General features: G+C 39.0%; 2 protein-coding genes across 3 annotated transcripts in view; one reads left to right on the forward strand and one right to left on the reverse strand.

Annotated features, from left to right (window-relative positions):
- Positions 1–1748, forward strand: part of HOOK2 (hook microtubule tethering protein 2) — a 28452-nt gene extending 26704 nt beyond the window's left edge. For both annotated transcript variants that reach the window (XM_087709695.1, XM_087709696.1), the window contains exon 22: positions 475–1748. In XM_087709695.1, the coding sequence (XP_087565821.1) occupies positions 475–612 (138 nt within the window). In that variant the 3' untranslated portion in view covers positions 613–1748. The remainder of the gene's footprint in view (positions 1–474) is intronic.
- A 2699-nt stretch (positions 1749–4447) lies between these two features.
- Positions 4448–23854, reverse strand: BEST2 (bestrophin 2). The gene is made up of 10 exons (XM_087709697.1): positions 23811–23854; positions 15292–15469; positions 14051–14145; positions 13389–13622; positions 12718–12872; positions 11530–11607; positions 7786–7938; positions 6963–7043; positions 6581–6735; positions 4448–5926 (listed from the first exon to the last, which is right to left on the reverse strand). The coding sequence occupies exons 2-10, from the start codon at positions 15441–15443 to the stop codon at positions 5329–5331; spliced, it is 1701 nt and encodes a 566-aa protein (XP_087565823.1). The 5' UTR covers positions 15444–15469; positions 23811–23854; the 3' UTR covers positions 4448–5328.
- Positions 23855–24723: the final 869 nt, after the last annotated feature.

Below are 24723 nucleotides of genomic sequence, written 5' to 3' on the forward strand. Positions count from 1 at the left end.
GCAAAAATGACAGTGTTTAGTTGCAAGCAACAGGCAATTCTGAGAGACAAATCTTAAAATCACAGGGAACTTCTATGATAGTCCATATTGGGGGTTTGAGTTTATGTGAAAATAAGTTTGTTTTTCTTGGTGTAAAATGAGGATCCAGATTGCTGGGGGGCAATCTGCTGACTCTGTAAACTGCTTAGAGAGAACTGCAAAGCACTGTGAAGCGGTATTTAAATCTAAGTATTATCACTATTGCTATTTAACATAGATGCCATGAGAACACCTAACATTTAATCAGCCCTTCTGCAGTGTAAGGGGTTTAGACATAGTTATATGCTGATTCAGGTCTAGCTTTCAGCAGCACTGAATATTATTAAATACCTGGGCTATTTAATGTAATTAACATTTTCTTCAATTCAAAGGGATATTAGACAATTGTTATCCAGGTGCCTGACAGTTCAAGTCAATTCTTTTCCCCTGTTACAGGGTCTAACACTGCACCAACGAGCTACAGAAAAGCGATCGTCCAATCCTCCAACAGTCCAGTCCTTCTTGGCCCAGCAAAGATTGGCCACCAATACTCGTCGGGGTCACCTGAACCGAACTCAGCCCTTGTTGCTTTGATACAGAGGAGTCGTCTTACGGATTGTGATCTGGAAAAACTGTTTAGTGCATGTGTGCTTTGAGTTTAGCCAAAAGGGAGGGTTCAGTTTGAGCTCTTACTCTGTGCAGTGGTGTTTGTTTGGGAATTCCAGCCTCCGTCCGTATTGCTGAAAGTAATTTCCTGCTGCTCAAAAGTCCTCCTTCACTGAGCTTTTGCCTCTAAAACCAGATGATTGTGGCATGGGGCAGCCAAAGATTGGCTTTTCCCCAGCAAACCTAAACTTACCTGACTGTTCTTTCACTACACACTGCTGGGAGCTGTTGTAAAACAAGTCCCCAAGACAAGTGCTCTTCACTACTACTTGGTCATCACTCCTCTTGCATTTTACACGACGCGTGGCATTTCTATAGCCTTTTAAGTGTGCCATGTTAAAAGCTTATTTCATGCTGCAGGGAGGATATTTTAATTTTCTGATAGATTGGCTCTCTTTTGTTACAATGAGAATACAAGCCCATCTTGAGAAGTGAATGTACAAGGGTGAGGTGATAGCTCTGAATGTGGACTTTTGATTAAGGCTTGAGTCCTATGACAACTAGTAACTGCTTCCCCTTCCATTGCGGCAGCACCTAAAGCTCATCAGACATAGCTTTGCTTAATGGTTACCTTCCAAGAAGGGATTAGTGCAGAAAAAACACAAGTTGAACCTCTATAAATACTACCTAGGTACAAAATTAAAGAAAAGGGAAAGCTTGCAGTCCTGCCCATGAACCATTTGAGTGAATTCCTATAACTATATTGTTTTCACAGCAATATTTAGAGTCTGGTGCTTTTTCTTAACAAAAAAATACTCTTGTTTTATTCTGTTAGTATGCCTTGTCTAATTATGGGTCACCCTTCCATCCTGGAAGTTGTAAGAAGCTGTTTCCTTTTAAAATCTGTTCTTCAAACTTTGTTTTTATTTTTTTTTAGTAAATATAGGTTTACTGCTGTAAATTATACATTTTGTAAAGCGATTTGTTCATGTAGGCAGGTCTCTGCCTCTTTATTTTTCTATTGGAAACCTGGCATGCAGTGATGCGGGAATGCGGGGGGGAGAATATGTCTGTAGAATCTTTTCATTACAAATAAAGGCTGTAATATGTTCTTTGTCATATTATTCCTCTAGTAGTGCTGACATTCCAAAGGCTAACTTCTTATATCGGTGGCATGGTGGTTACAGTGCAGTACTGCAGGTTACTTCTGCTGACTGCTGGCTGCCTGCAATTTGGTAGTTCAAATCTCACCAGGCTCAAGATTGACTCAGCCTTCCATCCTTCCAAGGTCGGTAAAATGAGGACCCAGATTGTTGGGGGCAGTATGCTGATTGTAAACAACTTAGAGAGGACTGTGAAGTGGCATATAAGTCTAAGCAGAGGTGGGTTCCTACCGGTTTGGCTGAACTGGTAGTGGGTTGGTGGCCTGGATCACTGGAACTGGCAGCGACTCACGCCTGCCATGCCCCCGAACCGGTTCTGCTATGACGCCGCCATCTTGATTTTCGATTCTGCACATATGCAGAACAATTGTAATTGCCCAAATGTAATTTTATTTCTTTTTTTTAACATTTTCTGCATGCACAGACCTATTTTTGTGCAAATGCACATGTGCGCAGAGCAAAAGTTTTGTGTGTACCGAACTGGGAGCAACCCACCCCTGAGTCTAAGTACTAGTGCTAAGTGCTATCATGCCTTAGGCATTATTTTAAAATTAAACATTTGTCTTCCTATGTAAAATAAACAAATGGTATATATTCCTTTGGTCTGCAAAGGGCATCTTTGGGGTAGGGGAATCTGAATTTTAGGATCTAAGATCATGTATTAACATCAAATACCTTCCAGGATAGGATCCTTTTTTTTCTTTTTATTGCCATTTACACAACCATTATTATTGCCACATAGTCACTAGTAATTTTTTGTTCTGAGCATAGTATTTTCAACTGAGAAGCACCCAGAAAAATCCCTTAAAGAACTTTATGAATTATTTTTAAGGCATCCAGTGTTAGGAAAACCCTTCTGTTAACATTAACGCTTAGTTAAGAGAATATTAATTCTCTTGATAAGGATAATTGCCATAAAATCAAATACAGTAGTACTGCCTACTGCAGAATATTTGACTTAAATGTTGGATAGAGCAGAGTTATCCAAACTTTCCAGCTTTGCCGCCCAGCGCCAGAGAGGGACAGTTCAGAGTGAATGATGGGCAAGCTCACACACAGCTCCATTTGCATGAGCAGTGAACATGCACACCCATTGCTTGCACAACTGAGGATGGGCACTCACCCACCACTGGTTCCAAATAGCTCAAGTGCCACTAGTGGGCCGCTACCTGGGGTTTGAGGACCCCTATGATAGAGTACTGAATATTTTGAGAGGTTTTCTGAAATTATGTAAAAATGTTTCAATATAGTAAATTATTGACGTAATAAGGAAAATGAGAATTCTTTCTGCCTTTCAAACAGAATTTAAATGAAGACGTCTGTCTGCTTTAAAGCAAACTGTCCTGAATAATTCTATCTTCTCTAGAACATTGCAGCTCTTTCAGCCATGCCATTCAAATATTTCCAGTGATATATCAAATTTGAAATGTTTTGCTTAGCAGTAGTTAATACAAAGTGGCTAGAGGTATAGTACATGGCGTAAGATTAATATAGTGCTTTCATTTCTTTCTTTTCTATCATGAAACTAACAGTCCTATATACAAGGTTCCAGTATGCTTTCCTGGTTGGTTTCGGCAAGGTTACTGAATGATATCCAGTGGTGGGTTCCTACTGGTTTAGACTGGTTCAGCTAAAGTGGTAGTGGTTTGGCGGCCTGGGCTGTTGGAACTGGCAGCAACCCAGGACTACCACGCCCCCTAACTGGCTCTCCTGGCAGGGCCATCTTGTTTTGGACTTCTTTTGGCATGTGCAGAAGCATTTTTATAGTACTGCGAATGCACACACATCGCACATTAAGCGTGCTGCACAACCACGCATAGCAAATCAGTGTGTTTTTGCTGTTGTTTGCACCAATACAAATGAAGTCCGTTTTTCCATTTTTAGGTTTGTGCTAAATTAGGCTATCCCTATTTGCGTAGATTTTCTTAAATGAAATTAATCACCACAATGCTCTATTATTAAAAGTGTTCAGGTTCAGTGTTCATATGCCATAGCTCAGGAACCCCAACTGCTGGTCCACAGACTGGCACAGGCAGGGGTGGAATTCTACTGGTTTGGGTGAACAGCTCCGACACTCAGCTGGGAGCGAACCAGTTCGCTCTAACTTTCAGCTGGGCCCACCCACCCCTGCACTCTACTCACCTATATTCCCTTTTCTGAAGCCCAACTGATAGGCACAACAGAGCAGATTGCCGCACCTCAGATGTTTTGCACCGGGGCTGTAGTAGAAGGTAAGTTGCAAACTCACTGTGCACTCTCTCAACAAGCCAGTTGTTACACCAGTTGAATCCCACCACAGGTCCACAGCCTGTTGGGAACCAGGCTGCACAAGCGGTGGACAAGCTCACACGAAACCATCCTCTCTCCCCATTGCCAATGCTTGTCTGCGGAGTCGAAAAGGTTGGGGACCGCTGCTATAGCTGATTTGGATATAAATGACATACTCTAGTATGAGGATATAGTTTCAAAATTCATGGGTTCTTAAAATCAGTTTTTATTTTATTTGCTATTAGGCATGATCAAACTGTGTATTTAATTCAACATTTATCTCTTCAAGAAACAATGCTAAATCTGTGAAAATAGAAAAAAGCACCTAAGCGTGATGAGTATTCTTATACTTGTGAATAAGGCCTCTGTTGACAATTGTATTGCCCCAGGACTATTAGAGCAGCAACTGGGCTGCACAAACAAGTGACGCCCCATTCACGGGATGCAGGCAGGATACAAAACCACATACCCATCCAGTCCGTGGAAAAACCTTTCTCCACGGAACCGAGTCCCTGGGCCACTGTACTAGAGGTTTATAATGAGACCCTTTAAAGTCTAGTTTTCCCTGCCTCCTTCAGTAAGTTTTATGTAAACCTTCTAAAGGCTAGTAGAGACCCTGCTAATTATGCAGGTTATATTACCTGATGCTAAAGTAATGAAAGTGCCTCTGGCATGAACCATGCAAACGCTACATCCCTGCCATTCTTCCTGCGTTTTCCAGAGGCCAGAATAACATTTAAAAACAACAAACTTTTGGCAGAATCAAGTTACTACTTCATTAAAGGTGCAAAGAACTACTGTAAGATTTAAAGTATTCAAAAGTCTCAATGTTTTACAAACAAACATTTAATAGAACATAAACGCACACACTTTAAATCACTTGGCTCTCTAGGGTTGCGAAAGAAAAAGGTGCTATACAATTCATGTACACCTCTTGGCTTTTTCCTTAGTTTATCTTGATGAGAAAAAAAACATTTCAACACTGCAAGCAGTACGATACTCGTATCTACGCTATGTTCGTATGTAGTCTGTTAAGTAAAAAGCAAGGTTTAAAACTAGCATGTTCTTTGGTAGGAACAGAGTATTTGCTAATGAAATTAAGAGTGCACAACATCTCTTAAAATTCCCCCGAGTCCCTGCTACAAAGGTGTTTTTTATAATGGTGTGTTAAGTTCTGCTGGTCCTCCTTTCAGAGCCTTCTTCCAATAAGTTCACCATAACAAGATGTCCCAGGGAGTAACTCAATCTCACCTGTGGATACCCAATAACTGGCTCATACCATATTTTCCTCTTCAATGGGGCTCTGCAGCCATGGGGGATAGCTGACCCCCTTGCTGGGCACGTCCTTTGGGTTGTGAGGAAAGGAAGTGTCTGAAGAGTCATGTTCTAGCAGAGGCCAGGACAAAACATTTGTATTAACTGATGTATCCACAAGGGGCTCTGGATCTTGGGGGGCAGCTGTAACATTCTCCTGGACCGAAGCACTCTGAGGAAGTTCACCCAGCTCAACAATGTGAGACTCAGGAAGAAGGCTGTGGGCTTCCTTTCCTGGGCTGCTGGTATCATGGCCAGAGTCTCCTGCCCCTTCAGGGATGAAAGGAATGCTGTTACTGCGCATCTGCTGATTGCCATGTGGGGTACATGTGCAGTCAATGGTCTGCATGTCCTGACAAAGGCAGCTGTAGGTGGTTGATGGCTCTGAAACACAGCTGTTCTTGCGCTTCAGGAGAGAGAGACGGCGCCCAAAACCGCCTGAGGTAGGAGCTGTAGACAGCAGTCGGTTAAAGAGGTGGGCAGGCACATGGTGGCTCTGTTCAAGGTCCTCGGCAATCTCCTCCAGAGGCTGGAACTGCATATCCTCTTTGGCTAGTCTGGAAAATGAGGACAAGTGGTTGAAGAAATTTGCTCCACCATTTTGCACTATCCATAGATACTTCCATTACTAGAAAGTAACAGGGCTTCCCTCAAGTGGGAAATGCACTGTTATCATGCTTGTACAATTACAGTCTCACCAATGGGGAGCTTCACACTTGGAAAAGATTGTGTGTGTGTGTATATACAAATGGCTGTGTGTGTTTGTGTTTGTGTTCCAGCATAACTCTGGAACACCTCAAGCAATTTCAAACAAACTTGGTACGCAGATGATTTACTCCCTGAAGAAAAATACTGTGGGGGTAAGATACCCCTAACACCCCTTGAGGTGTGTGTTACATCCTGTCGTGCCGTACTGCTGTACTGGCTTCTACTGTACAGTGCAGTGGAGTTGCCATGGTAACAGCTTCACAGAACTCCACAAGGGGGCTCCCTCTATTAAGGGGGGAAATCCAACATTAGAAATTACATTTGGTCCGGATATTTCGTGCCTATAAATAATTACCCAGGCAACGCTGGATTAACAGCTAGTCCCAAATAAGAAAACCCCCAAAGGTTCATTCCCTTGTGATCCCCCTTGTCCCTTTATCAGTTAATCAGTTATTATTCTTACTAATTTTTGCACGCTGCACCAAGAATAAAGAAATCCTTACCTCACATCAAAAGTGGAGCCTTGGAATGAGGGCTGCTGCAGCAGAAAAACTGTAGCTGCCGTATAGGGGGCTCGTGGGTTTGAGGCATCCCAATATCTATCCTTCTCCAGGAGAGGCAGATCCCCATACATTTCATCCACAGCCATCATGGAGACCTTCGGAAGAAAACCGAACATGAAGAATTCCTTTTGCAGGCAGACAGTACTGGTGTTTGCCTGTCTGTTTGTCAATATGTATGTAGGATATCTATGTATTGGGGTAGGGAGGGATGAGAATCTCAGCTGTATCGCAGGGGACGGGTTTACAACTATTGGATCATGGGAAAATTTATCTTCACTGGACACTGCCAATCCTTAGCAGAAGAGGAGAAGTTGGGGGTTACCTGAAAGTTCCTGTCAATCAATAAATTGGTTTCAAAGTCATCATCGTCCTCTCCAAAAGGGTTGATGAGTTGCTCAGCCACCTGCAAAGATCCACAATGAGGAAAGATTGCCCCTTTGACAGTCTCTGTTTCTAACCTTGTTCAGAGCCTCCCAATCTTCTGCCAAGTATACAAATAGATGGAGGAAGGAAGCTAAATCTCTTTTTCCTCCACCCCGAATCGGATTCCCTGGCCTAGCCCCGAGCAATTCTTTACGGCAGCTTTCCAAGCTAAGGGATTCCAGTCATTCAGTCCTAAGATTACCATTAGTCATATTGGCTCTCAATCAGAGGTGGGATGCTAACTTTTTTACTATTGGTTCGGGAGCACGCAGAAGCATCTGGGTGGGTGGGCGGAGCCTCCTGCCACTGCTACTATTGGTTTACCCGATCCTGGCCGAACCGGCAGCAACCCACCACTGCTCTCAAGACAGTAATTAATAGTGAAAGGTTGGCAGTCACAGTAGTTGGAGATAATGCAACCTTTTGTCCCAGAGGAGCTTTTTCCAAAAGGCAACTGGACTTTCTTTCTTTCTTTCCCTTTCACTTCTCATCCAAGAATTGAAGAAGCTTCTTGGATAAGAAACAAAATGTTTCCCCCCCAAAAAAACCCCAAGAAAGTCCAATTGCCTTTAGGAAAAAGCACCTTTGGGACAACTATGACCTGGATGATTGAGAATCTCCTTCAACAAGAACTCCCATTTGACACAAGATCTGCTTGAGGAAAGTGATGTAGGAAATGCTCCAGCAACCACTGCAAATTAACCAGCTCCATTCTGCCCTACCTTGAGCCATCCAAAGTAGAAGAAAAACTGAAGCAGGGTGAAAACAGGAATCCACAGGTCTAGGTCATGTCCTTCATAACCTTGGGCTGGATCGAGGAATTGCCTTCCAATTAGACAAGAAAAGAAGAAGCTGTATACAGCTATGGTAACCACCTATCAGAGCAAAGAGAAAAGGTGGAGAGCTTCTTTGCTCAGATTAAAGGGTTTTTTTTATTACAACAATTACTTAGGATGCAATTTAGAGTACAGCTTAATCCTTGCTTAATCATCTTTCATTCAGAGAATTAGAACTACTAAGAAACAGAACATATTTTCAGTCTCTTTTTAGGTCAATGTTAATAGAAAAAATTATGATGATTCTAATTTTCATATTATTTAATTCCATGATAATTTAAAAACCCTAAGATAATTTACCATTTCCTATTTAGTTACCAGTGGAAATTAGGTCTATATCTCATGTAACACTGAAAAATAGAACAGTAAAAGTTTTTTTCCCACTTGTTATTCACCAATAATGTATGCAGAAAGGCACTGATAACTAATTTAAGTATCATTAATATAGCAATAGCACTTAGAGCTCTGTAAAGTGGCATATAAATTTATTAAACATTAAACATATACCACTTTACAGAGCTCTACAACCCTCTCTAAGCGGTTTACAGAGTCAGCATATTGCCTCCAACAAGCTGGGTCCTCACTTTACCCATCTCGGAAGGATGGAAGATTGAGTCAACCTTGAGCTTGGTGTGATTTGAACTGCCAAATTTCAGGCAGCCAGCAGTCAGCAGAAGTAGCCTGCAGTACTGCACTCTAACCACTGTGCCACCATGACTCTTTAATTGCTTTTATATCACCCTGAGTACATTTTTTAAGGCAGGAATTGCAAATAAACAGTTAAAGTACGGTTATTCTAGAGTAAGCTAAATATCCTGGATTACTAGGTTATAAAGGACACATTGTAACTCTGTAGATAAGATGTTAGGTTTCTGGGTGCAATTAACCAGTAGGCAGACCAAAATTAACTGTCCTGATAAACATATCAGAGAGAGAATTCTCAGCCCTAGGGGAACCTCTGCTCTGTTGGAGTTATTATGCACCCAAATAATCTGACAGAGTATATATTATCCATAGAATTCATGGCATGCTTGTTGTTTCACATCTTAAAGTACGAGGATTTTAAAGTGTTCTAAATGTACCAACTCTGCTCTATGGCCAATTTTAGCGGTGGCTTTAGTGGCTTGCTGGTTTTAGACTTTGTACACTAACTTTCAAGGCAAAAGAATACTAAGACAGTTACATCATATAAAATAAAATAATATACTACATTACATATGCAATCATTGTTTCAATAACCCACAATTCAAAAAAGACTGAACTTAAAACGTTCAATATTTAAAATAACAGCAATATACTAATTATGCTTGAAATAATGGTAATGATTTTGGTTACCCAAGAATAAGCTATTTGAACTAATAAAATCAAAGTCAGAATTGAAAAATTGTCAAAATGATTCAAAGTGCAGGTTGTACAAAGAAGGAGAAACAGTGGATCATACACTCAGCTCATACAAGATTACACAAATTGATTATAAACACAACATAACACATTCATGAAAATGATTCATGGAGCTTCTATGAAAATTATCATGTACCAATAATGAAAAATTGGTGGGAACATAGAGTTGAAAATGTAGTAAAAATGAGCAGGTTAAAATATTGTGGGATTTCCAAATACAGAATCTCTGCTCATAACACACCAGATATAACTATCGTTGAAAAGAAGAAAAGAATATGTGGATAAATGATGAGGCAATATCAGGGGATAGTAGAATAAAGAAAAAGAATTGGAGAAGATCACAAAGAAACAAGATCTGAAAATTAAAAATTGAAACCAACTTTGATGGTCCCAGGTGGATAGCATATCTTGGACAGCACTTAGAGCAGTGTTTTTCAACCACTGTGCCGCGGCACACTAGTGTGCCGTGACATAGTGTAAGGTGTGCCGTGGGAAAAACACTTTATATATAGTCAATATAGGCACAGAGTTAATTTTTTTTAACATTTTCTAATGGTGGTGTGCCTCGTGATTTTTTTCATGAAAAAAGTGTGCCTTTGCACAAAAAAGGTTGAAAAACACTGACTTAGAGAATATGTGTGTTGACAACATTTCCATTAGTCAATTGAAAAAAAAAAACCACTGCTTGGATCCATGTGTATATTACACAATATGTTACAAGATCCTAGATTTTGGGGGAAACCTCAATGCATATGAAAGCCAACAAAGCTAAAGAACCAGTAGCTGTGATTTAACATTGATGCAAACATAAACAGATAATAATATATTAAACAATAATAATATCAGCATAGGATGTATTGTATGTGTTAAAAGGGTCCTTGCAGGTCATTCATTCATCCCTCTATTGCAACTAAGAAGTTCTCCCCCAAACATTCTCCCCATTCATTCATTCCTCTGTTCCAACCAGGATTTCCTTAATTCTCCTCTCTCAAGCTCCCCTTGAGCTTCTCTTTTACAAGTTCACTATTCCTGGCTCCAATAACTGTTGTTCATGGGACTTGCTTTCTAGACATTTTATCGTCCAGGTAACTTTCCTATGAATATGCTCCAGCTTATCCATATCCCTTTTAAAGTACAGTATCAGCTCTTAACACAGAACTCCAAATGCAGTCTAAGCAGCACAGGGTACCTGTGAACTGTTATTTCCTATGATTTGGGCATAGCAGAATGTTTTTTTAGCTGCTACATAAAAGTTACCTGGTCATGATCAAACATTGGGATACTCTTATAGCTAAATTCTTCTTTTGTGCACTGCTGTCAATTTGAGTTTCCCCCCATCTTATGTCCATGATAGAGTTTTCATTACCCTAGTTAACACAGTTGTACATCACCCTGTTGAGGTCATTTTTGTGATTTTTATTGCATAGGGTACAGATGATTTTTGTACTCTAAGATATTAGCCAATTGTTTTAGCTTGGTGTCATTTGCAAAATTTATAAGCATCCTTCCCATTCTACTCTTCAGATTATGTTTTTGAATAGAACTGAGCTGATGACAAGAGTTCTGGGGATGCCACTTAATACTTCCCTTCAGAATGATACAGAATCATTCACAAACTACTATTTGGTATAGCTGTCAGTCACTTAAACCTCAATGATGTGTACAAAATATATTTGTGTGGAACGGAATTCTATAGAGGTTCCATCTCTGTTGTTCATTAATCTGATAGTAAGCTTTGATAGTATACATTGCTGAAGAAAGTCTGATGCTGTTTTCCCAGATATAGACTACAACTCCCAGAATTCCCAATCAATGACCATATATATTGGGAATTCTTAACATCCTGGTCCCAATATATCATGAGAGCATTAGGAAAGAGGGAGTAGAAGATAAGCTTAATTATTTTTCTGCCATCTACTGATTTTCTCGTAAAAATGCAACCCCTGGCATTTATAAGAATGTTCTTTCCAACTGCTCTCTGAAACCTGGACAAATAATTTATTGCATAGGGTACAGATGTGTGATAGTCAAGAAAGCCACAAACCAGAATTGTTCGATGTAAGAGGTGATAAACCTTCCCATCACCAGTTTTCTCTTAAATCTGGTCATAATCCTTTAATCTGTCTAAACAAGAGAAAAGGGATACAAAACCAGAAAAGCCAACAATAGGATGTGCTTAAACATTCACCAGTGAAATAACATTTGTGTTCTCAGAGTCTGACGGCTTACCTGAGTGTATACTAATGGTACACTGATCCAGTCATAGTGGTAAAGCATGCTGCAGTTGCCACGAAAATGATTCAGTTCCTGGAGGGAGAATTCAATCATCACTGCTTGTGTGAGGCGTGAGAACTTTCTACAACTACATACCGCTTTCCACAATGCCTTCAGCTATATGAATAGCTTTACTCAAATCAATAAGTTAAAGTGACTTTTTCTGGATTGAGGCAGAGAAATGTGATTCTGCTGATTCTCCTGGACTTCTCAGTGACTTCTGATAAAAATTGGCCATATATAGCATCTTCCAACTTGGACATTTGGCACTTCAGTAATTGCATCACCTAGCTCTGGAAAGTAGTGTTAAGCTACTGTTCAGTTGTCTCATGATAGTTACATTATAGATGTTGGGAAATTGCAAGCTAGGCTGGAAGGAGGGGTCAAAAGAGGGCCTAGCTTTGAGTCCTTAATCAAATGCTTATTTGGATATTTATATGGATATAAATGAATTATACCCATAACACTATCACAATCCAATAAAAAAGCTGTAATAAGATTAAATCTTACAGGAGTAACTTTAACAAATCCATAATTTCTGCTGATTAGCACTTTGTTTTCAAGGTTCTTACATAATTACCTTTTTATAATCCACTCTATAGTTTTCCCAAGTACTAAAATTATATAGCCTTGGCATTTACAGTAAATAACTTTCCTAGCTTTTGGTTAATTAAAAAAAACTAATTGGAACTGGATACAAAATCGAATATTTGTCCCACGGGAACCTTTATATTTTACTTTGGGTATCACTCTTCCCATCTGAGACAAACAAATGATGGCTAGGATGAGAGGTAGTGATGATGGCTCAATGATGGATATTAATGCATCTCAAAGAAAAGGTCTCATCACCCTGTTTTGCAACACTAAATCTATAGAACCGAAGCAGACAGAGCCTGATGCTCCCTAAATGTTTTTGGCCTACAATTCCAACAATTTCTTGCTGCTGGCCATCTTGAAAGGAACTTATACGATTTTTCTAAAATGCCAGGTCTCTACTGTCATAAAAGAATTCTAAGCATTATGGATGGCTGAGAAAGTGCTTAGAAATGTTGGAACACCAGAAACTAGAAGTTTCTGGGAAGTGAAAATGACTATTAAACTAGTTTAAGTTCATAATTCGAATGCTAGGATTCCCAACCTCACCTCCATGAGCAACTTGAAAGCACAGTTGTCACGTATGCGGCCTTCTTTACGTGCCTGTGCAGCTAAGTTGGTAAACCAAATGCAGGGGACCCAGTATCGATTGTAGGAAGTGTTGAGATTTTCAAATTTCTTGCGTTCCTCACGAGTCATGAATCCTTGAAGAAGATGCAAAGAAACAGGTTATTTATATATACAATGCCACTCAAGCAATTGGTGGAATTCATTAGGAGACGCAATGGCACATTCTCATGCAGACTCCCATAGCCTAAGGCAGTGTTTCTCAACCTTGGCAACTTGAAGATGTCCGGACTTCAACTCCCAGAATTCCCCAGCCAGCATTCGCTGGCTGGGGAATTCTGGGAGTTGAAGTCCGGACATCTTCAAGTTGCCAAGGTTGAGAAACACTGGCCTAAGGTATTCAGAATGTGTTGGCCTATAATATTATTGTCTCCATTGCTCTACCGATTATGGTTAATGGCCATGTAGACCAATATATCTGGATGGGACCAGACTGGGTAAAGCTGAAAACAATGCATTACAAGAGCATTTACAGACAGCACCTTCCAAATTAAAGGATGTCCTAAAATGGTGCTTACTTTGACTTCCTACATTTTTTTTAGAATGTTCCCACGTAATCCAACAAGAAGATGGGCCTCTAGTGCTACACTTACCTGCTTCCACCACATGGTCCATGGTGGGAAAGCGCTTGAACACAGCAATGCTGACTGAGCGCAAGATCAAGACTGCTGACAGACTGCAATAGCGCATGAGTGTCCGTCGATAAAGCCGTCCCTTCTCATCTACACCATGGACGTTTCCAGAGATGGCACACATCAAGCGATCTGGCTTTGGCATGCTGGTGTACTGGCTCCACCACCGGTTTACTACCAGCGTTACATAGAAGCCTGAGTGAATCCAAGAGAGAGAAAGTTATTTATTCATTTATTAAAACTATATTCTGACTTTCTTCCCAAATTACATTACAGTATGACTTTTACAATGCAAATCTCATTGTGAGGGGGGGATTATTTTATTATAAAACCCAAAACAGGTTCTGAAAGCCAAAACTCAGCCATGCAAACATGTAAATAACTAATTATAACAAATGTGTTATAACAAAATTCTGTGAAGTGTTTTTAATTCAGTTTTTTTAGCCACTGCATTTTGTTTGTATTCCACGTTGCAACATTGAAAACAAGAGAGTTGGGGAAATTGATATGTAAAAAAAAAAATCATTGGATTTTGCCTATTATCCCTGAGGGCAGATGAGGAGTAGGGAAAGGATTGGAATGGAAATAGCAAGAGGGGGAGGTTGGGAAATCAAGCATCTCACCCAAAACAAAGGAGATAGGGATGAGATTGGCATACTTGTTGCAATAAATGACCACCTTTTCGAAAATTCGTTTCTGATCTTCTTTTAAGACAAACCTAGAAATAGAAAGAAGAAAGATTTTAAAAAAATATATATAATTTGGCAGTGGCTGGCTTCCATAGGCTTGGATTGAAAATTGGTATAATTGAAGGAACCATGCATCCACCGTAAGATGTCATGAGAGGCTGCCTTCACTCGTTTCTTAATTATCTACATTTGGCTTATTCACGTTTCAACCTCAACACAGATCAGCCAGGAAGAGAAATATAGACATATCCACCCAGTGTCTCAAACAGGAGAAAGTGAAATCTCTTTTGCTTAAATAGGCTATAACTGACACAAGTAATTTCATGAACCAGGTTAATTACACTGTTGTTGAAAAGGGGCAAGACCTTGTTTACATGTAGCCTCATCACTTATTTTATGTTACAACTAGGCCAGGAACTGAGCCAAGGTTGTACAGCAGAGTTATAATTATTTTAACAGTATACATCAGTGTTTCTCAACCTTAGCCTACCTGAAGATACGTGGACTTCAACTTCCAGAATCCCCCAGCCAGCAGAGCATCTTCAGGTAGGCCAAGGTTGAGAAACACTGGTATACATTCTCGTGCCAAAATACACTTTCCAGAATGAACAATGTCCTTGGAAATTTAGTATGGTAAAGATGGTCCTCGACTTACAACAGTTCATTTAGTGACTGTTTGAAGTTACAACAGAACTGAAAAAGGTGACTTAGGGCTGTTTTTAATACTTACAACCACTGCAGCATCCCTTATGGTCACCTGATTTACATTTGGACGCTTGACAAGTGGTTCATATTTATGACTGTTGCAGAGTTCCGGGGTCCTGTGATCCCCTTTTGTGACCTTCGGACAAGCAAACTCAATGGGGCAGCCAGATTCACTTGACACTTAACAACCAGGTTACTAACTTAAAAGGCTGCAATGATCCACTTAACAACCATGACAAGAAAAGTCGTAAAATAGGGCAAAACTCACTTAACAAATGTCTCACTTAGCAACTTAAATTTTGGACTCAATTTTAATCGTAAGGTGCGGACCACCTGTAGTAATTCTTCAAATTAGAAAAGGAATTTCATAAAACCTGAGCGTGCAGGTGGAATATTAATGACAGCCCAAAGTTCTTGGGCTGTTCTGAAAAAACAGGAGGGAAAGGATGCCAACTGATACCCTGATTTACCGATAAGTAAGGCTTAGTCCCAAATAGGAAACCGAGAAGACCAGGAACTCCTTGTACAGCAGCTTATAGATGCTCCCACGCCATAGGCTCAGCAGCTTGTAGAAGCCCCCAAAGCGGGCATTGGCCACCCGAGCTGTATATGTAACAGTCATGCTAAACAGAAAGAGGCTCCGTGCACCTGCAATTGAAGGAAACACAGAATTAGACCTTAGTTAGTACATGCATGCAAACTTCTCATGCAGATCACCTTCTCTGCTTCTCACAACAGGACTTACAGCAAAGAAGAAAATGTTAGGCCCTTTCAGAGCCTTTCCTTCCTTTTGGCCAGAGCAGCAGTCTCACCTTTCAGAAGTTATGTTGCCTTCCCCAACCTGACGCCCTCCAGATTGGTTCTTTTTGCTTCAGCACTTCCCCACAGCAAGGAGGAAACCTGTGGGAATTCCTTGCAAGTCCTACTGAAAAACTCTGAGGATCCTCTGGCGAGATGACTCCCTTGACTTTCAAGTGGGTGTGTTTGTAAAAGAGCTTTTCTTGCCTCAGCCCCTGTCAAAAGTGTTTTTCCTTGGGGGAGGGGGGAAGTGATAGTTATGAACAGGGAGTAGCATCACTGAGGAGGAGTTATTACAACATCCAAACTGCTAATTGTCATGGAAGGAAGAATGCTTTTTACAATGGGGAGACTTTTTTAAAAAGCCCTCCCTTTTACAAAACTGCTGATTTTAACTGGGTCAGAGAGTCAGGCCCTCAAGCCATTTTTCCATGGTAATTCAGCTATCAGCAATCAGATGAAATGAATAGCCCCGATTTGCATATTCCTTTCTTCTTTTATGTTCTCTACAATGGCACAGAGAAATCAGTTTCCCCCTTGCAACCAAGAGTGTTCCTAGGACAATAGCTAGCAAATCAAAAGACAAGGAAAGGATTCTATTTTTTCCCTTTTACAATAAGACTAAACATTAATAATGGCAGGAAAAAACAAGATTGCAAGAGGAAGATAACATTATCTGAACACTGAAATGATAATGTAAGAGTTGTACCAGCATTTGCAGGTTATATAATACCTGGTACATAGAACACCTTAGGCTAAGATATAGATGGCTACTTTATGATTCAGGGTTAATTCATTAAATTGCAGTTTGGATTAGCCCCTTATGTGAGCACATCCTAGAAAATGTCCTCTGGAATCACAGTTATTCCTTACAGCAGACAGACAAAAGCAGGAAAGGCTTTATGTTCATCTTAAAGATTTAAAAAATATATATTTACAAATTTATATTCAAAAAGCCGTTGATCAAATTTTGCTGTATGTAAAGTTGGAGTTAATAATGTTACTAAGATTATATGTTCAGGTTGGTATCACTTAACAAGTACAACTAGGACAGGCAACAACATATTCACATGTACATCATGGGGGAATGAAAAGGTTTTAAATAAAATTGAAGGTAGAATTGTGAAAGAAAGAAAGCAGTGCTTCCTTGCCAACTTAAATTACTCACTTCTACCAGCGTTTCACATTTAGTATGAGTTACAATAATGTAAATAAACACCTGATGATAGATGGTGGTACCTTTTGACCTACTAAAGATTCTACAAAGAACAGCAGGCAACATCAGTCCTGCTCTACCAGTTTAATGCTGGAATGGCTGCTGCTTTGAATTTAAACAATCCTCACTGAAATAGCTTAGAAGATTTCAACAGCAGAGATTACTGTTAAAAGTAAGCATGGAATATCTAATAAAGTATTATTCATTTTCTATGCATCAAATGTGGATCTGACTTTTTGTTAAAGTTTGCATGATTATTCTAAGCTTGATAGTTTTTTTTATGCCTTAGTTAAATAGCACATATCTAAGCCTTTTGGGTGAAATTGTCAACAATCTTATATTGCTGAATAACACGCCACGTTCTCCTACATATTCTTTGTGGTTTTCCCTGTATCGAATACTGCATGATGTGCTTCCCGAGGCAGAAGCACATCTTCTTATACCACCATGCATATTGCTGGCACTACACACATCATAAATCATCATACTATAAAAAAGATGTTGAGACTCTGAAAAAGAGCAGAAAAGAGCAACAAAGATGGTTGGGGGTCTGGAGGCTAAAACATAAAAAGAACAGTTGCAGGAATTGTCTAGTCTAGTGAAAAGAAGGACTAGGGATGACAAGCTAGCAGTGTTTCAATATTTCAGGGCTGACACAAAGAAGACCTATTTTCCAAAGGACCAGAAGGGAAGACAAGAAGCAATGGATGGAAACTAATCAAGGAGAGAAGCAACCTAGAACTAAGGAGGAATTGAACAGTGAGAACGATTAACCAGTGGAACAAATTGCCTTCGGAAGTTGTGGATGCTCCATCACTTGAAGTTTTTAAGAAGAGACCGGCAGCCACTTGTCTGAAACGGTATAGGGTCTCCTGCTTGAGGAAGGGCTTGGACTAGAAGGTCAGACTAGAAGACTTCCAAGTTCCCTTCCAAATCTGTCATTCTGTTATAAACCTAATTCTGGAAAAATAGCTGTGTGCCCATTTGAATATGATGTTACCCTATTTATGGTAATTTGAAATCAAATGATGCTATGAGGGATTACTTTCTGCACTGTCCTTGTGTTGGAATAGGTTGTCTTATCTATTTCATTTTAAACATTCCTTTACCTGTGGTGATTACCTCTTTACCCCATTTTCTTCCTAACCATCCTATGAAGCAGGCAAGTTAGGCTGAGAAACAGTGACTGACCCAATGGCCATCACTTCTTGAATCTGGTTCCAAATTTCTGCAGTGCTAAGCTTGGCCCTCCCACAACTGAACAGCATTCTCTCTTTACAGGTATTGTTAGCCTAGCATTTCCTATTGGCATCCTTCTTGTGTGCAAGAGAAAGGAGGGCTGCCATTCCCCAAAGAAAATTTTGGGATAATGGACAAATGTGATCAGAGTCAAATACAATCATTTTAACAAGTATTATAATCAAATCACAGTCTAATAAAGGTCCCGTGATGGAAAAGAATATGCCGTTTTCTCACAAGTAATACATAACTATTCAAAAGAATAAAAAGCAATCCTTTGCAATTTATAGACTTTATAGCAAGTAGAGAATTAACAGCAACAATAACAATTATAGATAGATAATTATATAATAAATAATATAATAATATAATTATTTATGATATAATAAATAATATATATTATATAATAATAAATAACAAACAACAGAATGGTCAATGTCTGGAACGCACTATCTGACTCTTTGGTTTCATCCCCAAATCCCCATAACTTTAACCTTAAACTGTCTACTGTTGAATGTCACCACATTCCTAAGAGGTCTGTAAGGGGTGTGCATTAGCACACCAACATGCCTACTGTCCCTGTCCTATTGTTTCCCTTATTCGTATCCATTTCCTGTATCCATAATCATGTTTATACTTATATCTGTTATCTTATACATGCTTGATAAATATAAATAAATAATAAATAAACAAACAAACAAACAAACAAAACAAAACAAAACATGCAAGGTTTCCCATAACACTCCTTTCTTGGACTGGGGTAATCTTAACAATACTTCAGCTTTTTGTTTAGAGCAGTTTGATTTGCAGGTGGTAGATCAAAGTACCACCAAAGATACCTACTAAGGAACTTTGTACCAAATACTCCTAGTCCTTCCAAGCCCAACCAAACTCCAAGGCTGTTGTAGGAGGAAAAACAGGATATAAGATTGCAGGATATGCCACTTTATGCTCCTCAAGGAAATACAGGCTACAAATCTAGAAGATGATCTTCCATCATAGTACAGCAATTCAGCTGGACTATTGAAATTTTTATTGGTAGTTCTGCATTTGGCAAAATATGTAGCATTCATCAGAATATCTTCTCTTGCAAAACTTTGAGGCACAGCTGTAGCCCTTTCCCTTTTCCCTTTTTATCTTGAGTTAAATTAGTTAGGTATTCCTTCAAGCCAATAGAACAAATCCTTGAATTCTAAGCAAGACCTCTAACTATACTTTGAAGGGGGTCTGATTTAACCTTTAACACGCACAACCTTACCTTGTCCAGATCTAGCAATCCTCTCTCAACTGGTACATTCTTTTCAGAAATTTCCCCTCCCCACTTGCTATTCCAAGAAGAATTGAAAACTCAGATGCTGTCCCCTGGGGGGACAACAATCAAACCTTCTTGGATTAAGAGTGGAAGGTAAAAAGCCTTTGAAGGAGGGCAACTTCCCAGACTATCTAAATGAGTTCTTCATTAATGAGTAAATGCTGAGCCAATTTTTCCCTCCTTAACTAAAGTCTGGCTGTCGTACAACTGACCACTGACTGAGATTCAACCCATAAACAAATACCAAAAGGCCCTGAGTGTTCTTCCTTCCTTCCTTTATTTTATTTTCTTCCTTCTTTTCCCCAGAAGCAGTTGGGGGATGGAAGAAAAAAAAAGTATGAATGAGAGAAGACTGATCTTCAAACCAAAACATTGCTGTTGGATGAGATGAGTCTTAATGTCTTGCAAATGGAGATAATGCGATAAGCATCCTGGTTAACAAGTTTGATCTGCATGCAACTATGCTAGAGCCTATACAGCACTTGCAGAAAGTTCTTTCTCAGAATCAGAAAGTCTAGATGATCCTAATGTCTGGAATCAAACAGGTCACCTTAGGCACAGGTAGGTTGTCCACATGCTGCATCAATTAATGGGAGAACTCAGCAAATAGAAAGGAGTTCATTCCTTTAAGATTTATATTGTCTAAGTGCCCACATGAAATCACCAAGATCCTCATGGTAGTTGATAGACCACAGGATATAGCATAATATTTACTGAACCTGCTATAATGTAGCTCTCCCTTGGAAAGTGGCCACAAGAGAAACACTCAACACAGGTTCTACCAATTCCTGAAAACAATTCAGGGAATAAGTACCCTCATTAGCCTATCATTGCAAATGCAGCACCAGACTCTGAAGGTGACATTAAAGGACTGCAAAAATAATTTTACAATGAGCTTGTCTATTGTCGTGCTAAATATGTATAGATTAGATTACAAATAGTCTGATTTCATTCATACTTACTGTTCAGCAATGAAATACACAGCATATAATACAGCACATTGCTTAAAGCCTACCTTATTTTTAGAATGGGTATCAATATTCAATACATTTCCTATAATATTCAAACTTTCAAGGTCTCAGCAGTCTCAAACACTGGGCTAAAGCAGTGTTTCTCTTTCTTGGCAAGCATAATGAATGACTGGAGGATACTGGGAACTGACTTCTGTCCCTCTTCAAAGTTGCCAAGGTTGAAAAACGCTGAACTACAGAAATGTAATAACTCCAAGCTAATTTACAATAAAGAAGAGACGGAATTTCCCACCAGATTTCAGCCCAAAATCCAATACTGGAATAAATATACTAAATGCCTCCAAGGAGAAGTCTTTCTAAGTTTATCACTCTGATCCTCCTCCTGATGAAGGAGGAGAAGGCAAACATTTAAACTTTACCTCCTACAATCCCAAACCACATGCAGGCCAACTAGAAACACCCGTAACTAAATTTTATTAATTATCTCAGCATGGAATAATTTTTAAAGAAGCCATAAGCTTGTAACAACATTCACAGGATTCAAATTTTTACAAAGCAAAGAAAAAGAACCAGCTCCTTGAAGGAACAGGGAACCCTAAACAAACCTTTTTAACACTAACCTGTGCAAAATGTTTTTTGCTGTCTTGCAGTTGCCTTCAACCAGGATACCTGCAGGAGCAGACTGGTTTGCAAAGCTCTCTGACAATGGTTTTCAGATCCAAGCTTGGGATGCAAGTGTTAGAGATAAGGTGCTAAAACTGGGAACAGCTCAGGCAGCCGCCCCTACAGGTTTTTAAATACTTACATATCTATCTAAGCCTTTGAAATCTGAACTGACCTTTTACAACCCACCCACAGGTAAACTCTTTGATTGCTGGGCATCTGAATCTGGATTGAGAGGGGAGAGGTAAGCAACTGAACTGAAAGGCTGCAAGAATTGTTGCAGGCACAAAAAGGTAGGTTATTTTTGAGTCAATTTTACGAGGAAGTGGGGAAGAACTTCAGAATGGCTGAAGCTTTTGGAAGAGAGAAAGACCATTCTTAGGAAACTATATAGGTATTATAGTGTGTAATGTGAAATATATTTGATGGATTTAAATCAGTGTAAAAATACAGACCTGAACAGCAAAATAATAATAATGCATTTGTAGTACAGTGTACCAAGCAGTATACAGTAAAACCAAACAAGCTATAAAGAATATCTGTTTCAGTCAAAATCTCAGTATGACACGCACAAAAATAATACACACAAACACTTCAAAGGTAAAAAGCCAAGTCCCAAGAAAACGAATTTCAGAACCTGCACTGCTATTTAAGAAGTATTGGTTGCAACTTTAAAGACAGCTACAGGATGGGTACATTTATAAACTGAAAGACCAACTCTTAAATATCCTGAACCCATCCCCAGTACATGTAATTTCTCACACACTGCTCAGAAATAAATGTTATAGTAGTCTCTGGGGAAAAAAGAGTTTAGTTGGCGGAAGGAAAAACGTGACATGACTTTGAATCCTTACCATTGAGCTTTCTAACCTCAGTATTTTAAATTGATTTTCTGCATTGATGATTTAGTTGGGAATGATCTGTATATGGGAGTTGGATCTTTATATACTATCTCAGGCTGTTCTAAAGCCAGCCAATAATAGGCTTGTGAAATAATTTATAATCCTTTTTTTTCTGCTTGAAACCTGATGGAATCATTCTCCCCTTTGGGCCTTTTCTCCTTCAGTGTTTAACAAGTCAATACCTTCAGGGTTTGGTTTGTAGAACAAAGATGAACCAAGCAAACAGCTATATTGCTGTGGAAACTATGACAGAAAAATAAAGAGGAGAGGCAAAATAATTGCTTTCTCACAAGAACATTTAAGTGCTTGCATTTACATGTACAGAAGTATAACACTCCCATCTCTTTTGCATTTTTTCGATCTTTAGAGATAGGACTTAAATATTGAGTAGGAAGATGGAAATTATCATTCCTGTGTTCTCTCAAAACATTTCTAGTTATAGAGCTGTAAGCCAGCTGTAGTGATTCTGCTATCTCCTTCATGATTGAAGTTACTATACGAATCATAAGAAATATGAATCATATTTCTTATATATGTGGCTGGCTTTTCCTGATACTATTGAATAACTGATTACAGGTTGTTGAGTTTATTTACTAGAGTCATACTAGGCTTTTCTTCCAGGAAAAACATTGATAGAAGAATCTTCCTTAATTTCATCATCACAACTTATCTATGAAATAAGCGAGGCTGAGACTCAGTGATGAATCAAAGTCAGCAAGTCAGGTTTAATAGCTGAGTAGACTTGAGCCTGGTTCTCCCAAGTCCTAGTCTTACCCTAATCACCAAAACATACTGGCTCACTTAGGTAGTCCTTTGGAGAAGCAGATTGCCATAGACATATGGTTTGTGACTCTGATAAAAGAATGCCTACACCACAAAACCAGTGTGACCTAGATTTGTTTCTTGGAGGACATGCCAATTATAGATTAAGTCTTTAAAAATATCATTAGAGTCTAGATGTGACTGTTCTCAGTATTTTATAGCAAAATAGATGGCATTTTAGTCAACCAAGAAACATTACTCATAGAATTTGCATAATACATTAGGCTGAAGTATGATGTAGTACGTCATTCAATATATTGTGCCAGCCCAACCAGTATCGCTTGTTTAATAGTTCAGTATATTGTGAGAACCAGACAATTGAGTTAATTCAAAAAGACATGTTTCCGTTAAATATAAGTTTAAAGCTATAAGACTGTTGGTTTTTAATTAGCTGAACAACTAATCCAACTACATTTTCTTGGCTTGTTACAGATTGATTTTATCATCTCCAAATTCAGGAATAAATTTTAATGTAAATTCATAAGAAACACAACAGTAGAAGTACTTTAAGTTCTATGTAAGGAGAGTAAGAAGTAAAATCATATACACAATTATATATTAAAAAAATAAAGTAAAGCTTTTCCTATCCAGTCGTGTCTGACTCTAACTAATAATTGAAATATTAATCTCTCAAACCTTAACCTTGAATCACAATTCATTCTATGTTATAAATGTGGAACTGAGTTTTCAAAGAAATAATTTCTAAACTCTGTTACTGAGGTAGAAGTTGTGTTATATATCCCAAACAAAGCATTTTTGGTCAAGTATCAATTACATGAATTGTTTTTCTAGAAATGACACAAACTCTCTTCTTATAGCTACTGTTTTGTTCTAGAAAGCTTTTTCCCCAGTGATGCCCACTAGATACATTAGACTTCAGGATTCTACTGCTTGAGAGTTAGAGAAGTCAAAAGGTCAACACATCTGAACTGATCTAAATAAACCAATGTACAGGAAAAAAAATAGCATTCTCTACCCAACAACGAGACAAAAAGGAGAAGCAAGCCCTGCTTTGCCAGCCATTCACAGTCTATGGCCTAATCCGTGCCCAACGCCCATTACAAACCTTACAGAAATTTCCAGCGATGCATCATCTGCATTCAACAGCTCCTGTGTTCAATGTGGTATGGGAAGCCTAGCTAGTTGTAAAATAAAGTGGGCAGGTACCTGCTAAAGCCCAACCCTTGCAATTGAATGGATGCAATCTCCAGATAAATACTCTTAAACTAGCATGGCAACCTCTAATTTCAAAGCCGCACACTAGGATATGAGGCACATAAGGTAGGAATATGTAATATGTTCTGTGATTATGATAATCCATCACATCATTTACTGCAAAAAAATGTTCTTTCTCATAGCAAGATAGAATTTTGACTGAAGCCACCTAATAAAGAAATTGTGGGTTGAATAAAATTTAGAAGTTGGGAAAGAAGGAGATGAGTAACATCCAATTATGTAATCCAGACAACTTATTTTTCTTATCTAGTGTATCACTGATAATATCTGGAATATAATTGATTTAGCTTGTTCAAGGGAAATTAGGCTGCACTGCTTAACATTTTACCTGGGGCATACAGGCCTTACCAGTAAAACAACAGCACTTTTCATAAGGATTGTGCCAAATTCTAAGATTGGCTTTGAATCGGAGCAATCTCTAAATGTCTGTTAGGAGGGCTGAATCAAATTATTTGATTCATTGGAACTTCAGCAAAGCTATTTTATTTTGGCATACTGTGATTTTGCAGACCTGATCAGTCCATTTTTCCATTGGCAGGAATATTTGCTTCATCCTTCCTTCCACATACTGGATTCTTTCTCCAAACACAAGTTTGCCTGTCTGCATTGCTGTTATTTTTCTATTTCTTCCCAATTGCTGCAGCGATATGCAAACATGGCCACAGTGATTAAGAAAAGCACTGGATTGCAAATTGCCAAATGTTTGAATTATTGTATCTTTCCAATTCAGGAATTTACAAATG

Source organism: Thamnophis sirtalis, unplaced genomic scaffold (genome assembly GCF_051295495.1).
Source record: "Thamnophis sirtalis isolate CommonGarterSnake01/CBP01778 unplaced genomic scaffold, rThaSir2_p1.2 scaffold_3, whole genome shotgun sequence".
NCBI lineage: Eukaryota > Metazoa > Chordata > Lepidosauria > Squamata > Natricidae > Thamnophis > Thamnophis sirtalis.

What these genes read in the sequence shown, in the direction of transcription:
- BEST2 (XM_087709697.1), bottom strand. Translation starts at nt 15,443, where the DNA reads ATGACTGTTACATATACAGCTCGGGTGGCCAATGCCCGCTTTGGGGGC. An exon ending in GGACTAAGCCTTACTTATCG is followed by an intron (nt 14,146 to 15,291) that starts GTAAATCAGGGT and finishes TTCTATTTCTAG; the next exon opens with GTTTGTCTTAAAAGAAGATC. An exon ending in TACCATTAGTATACACTCAG is followed by an intron (nt 7,939 to 11,529) that starts GTAAGCCGTCAG and finishes TTGCTCTGATAG; the next exon opens with GTGGTTACCATAGCTGTATA.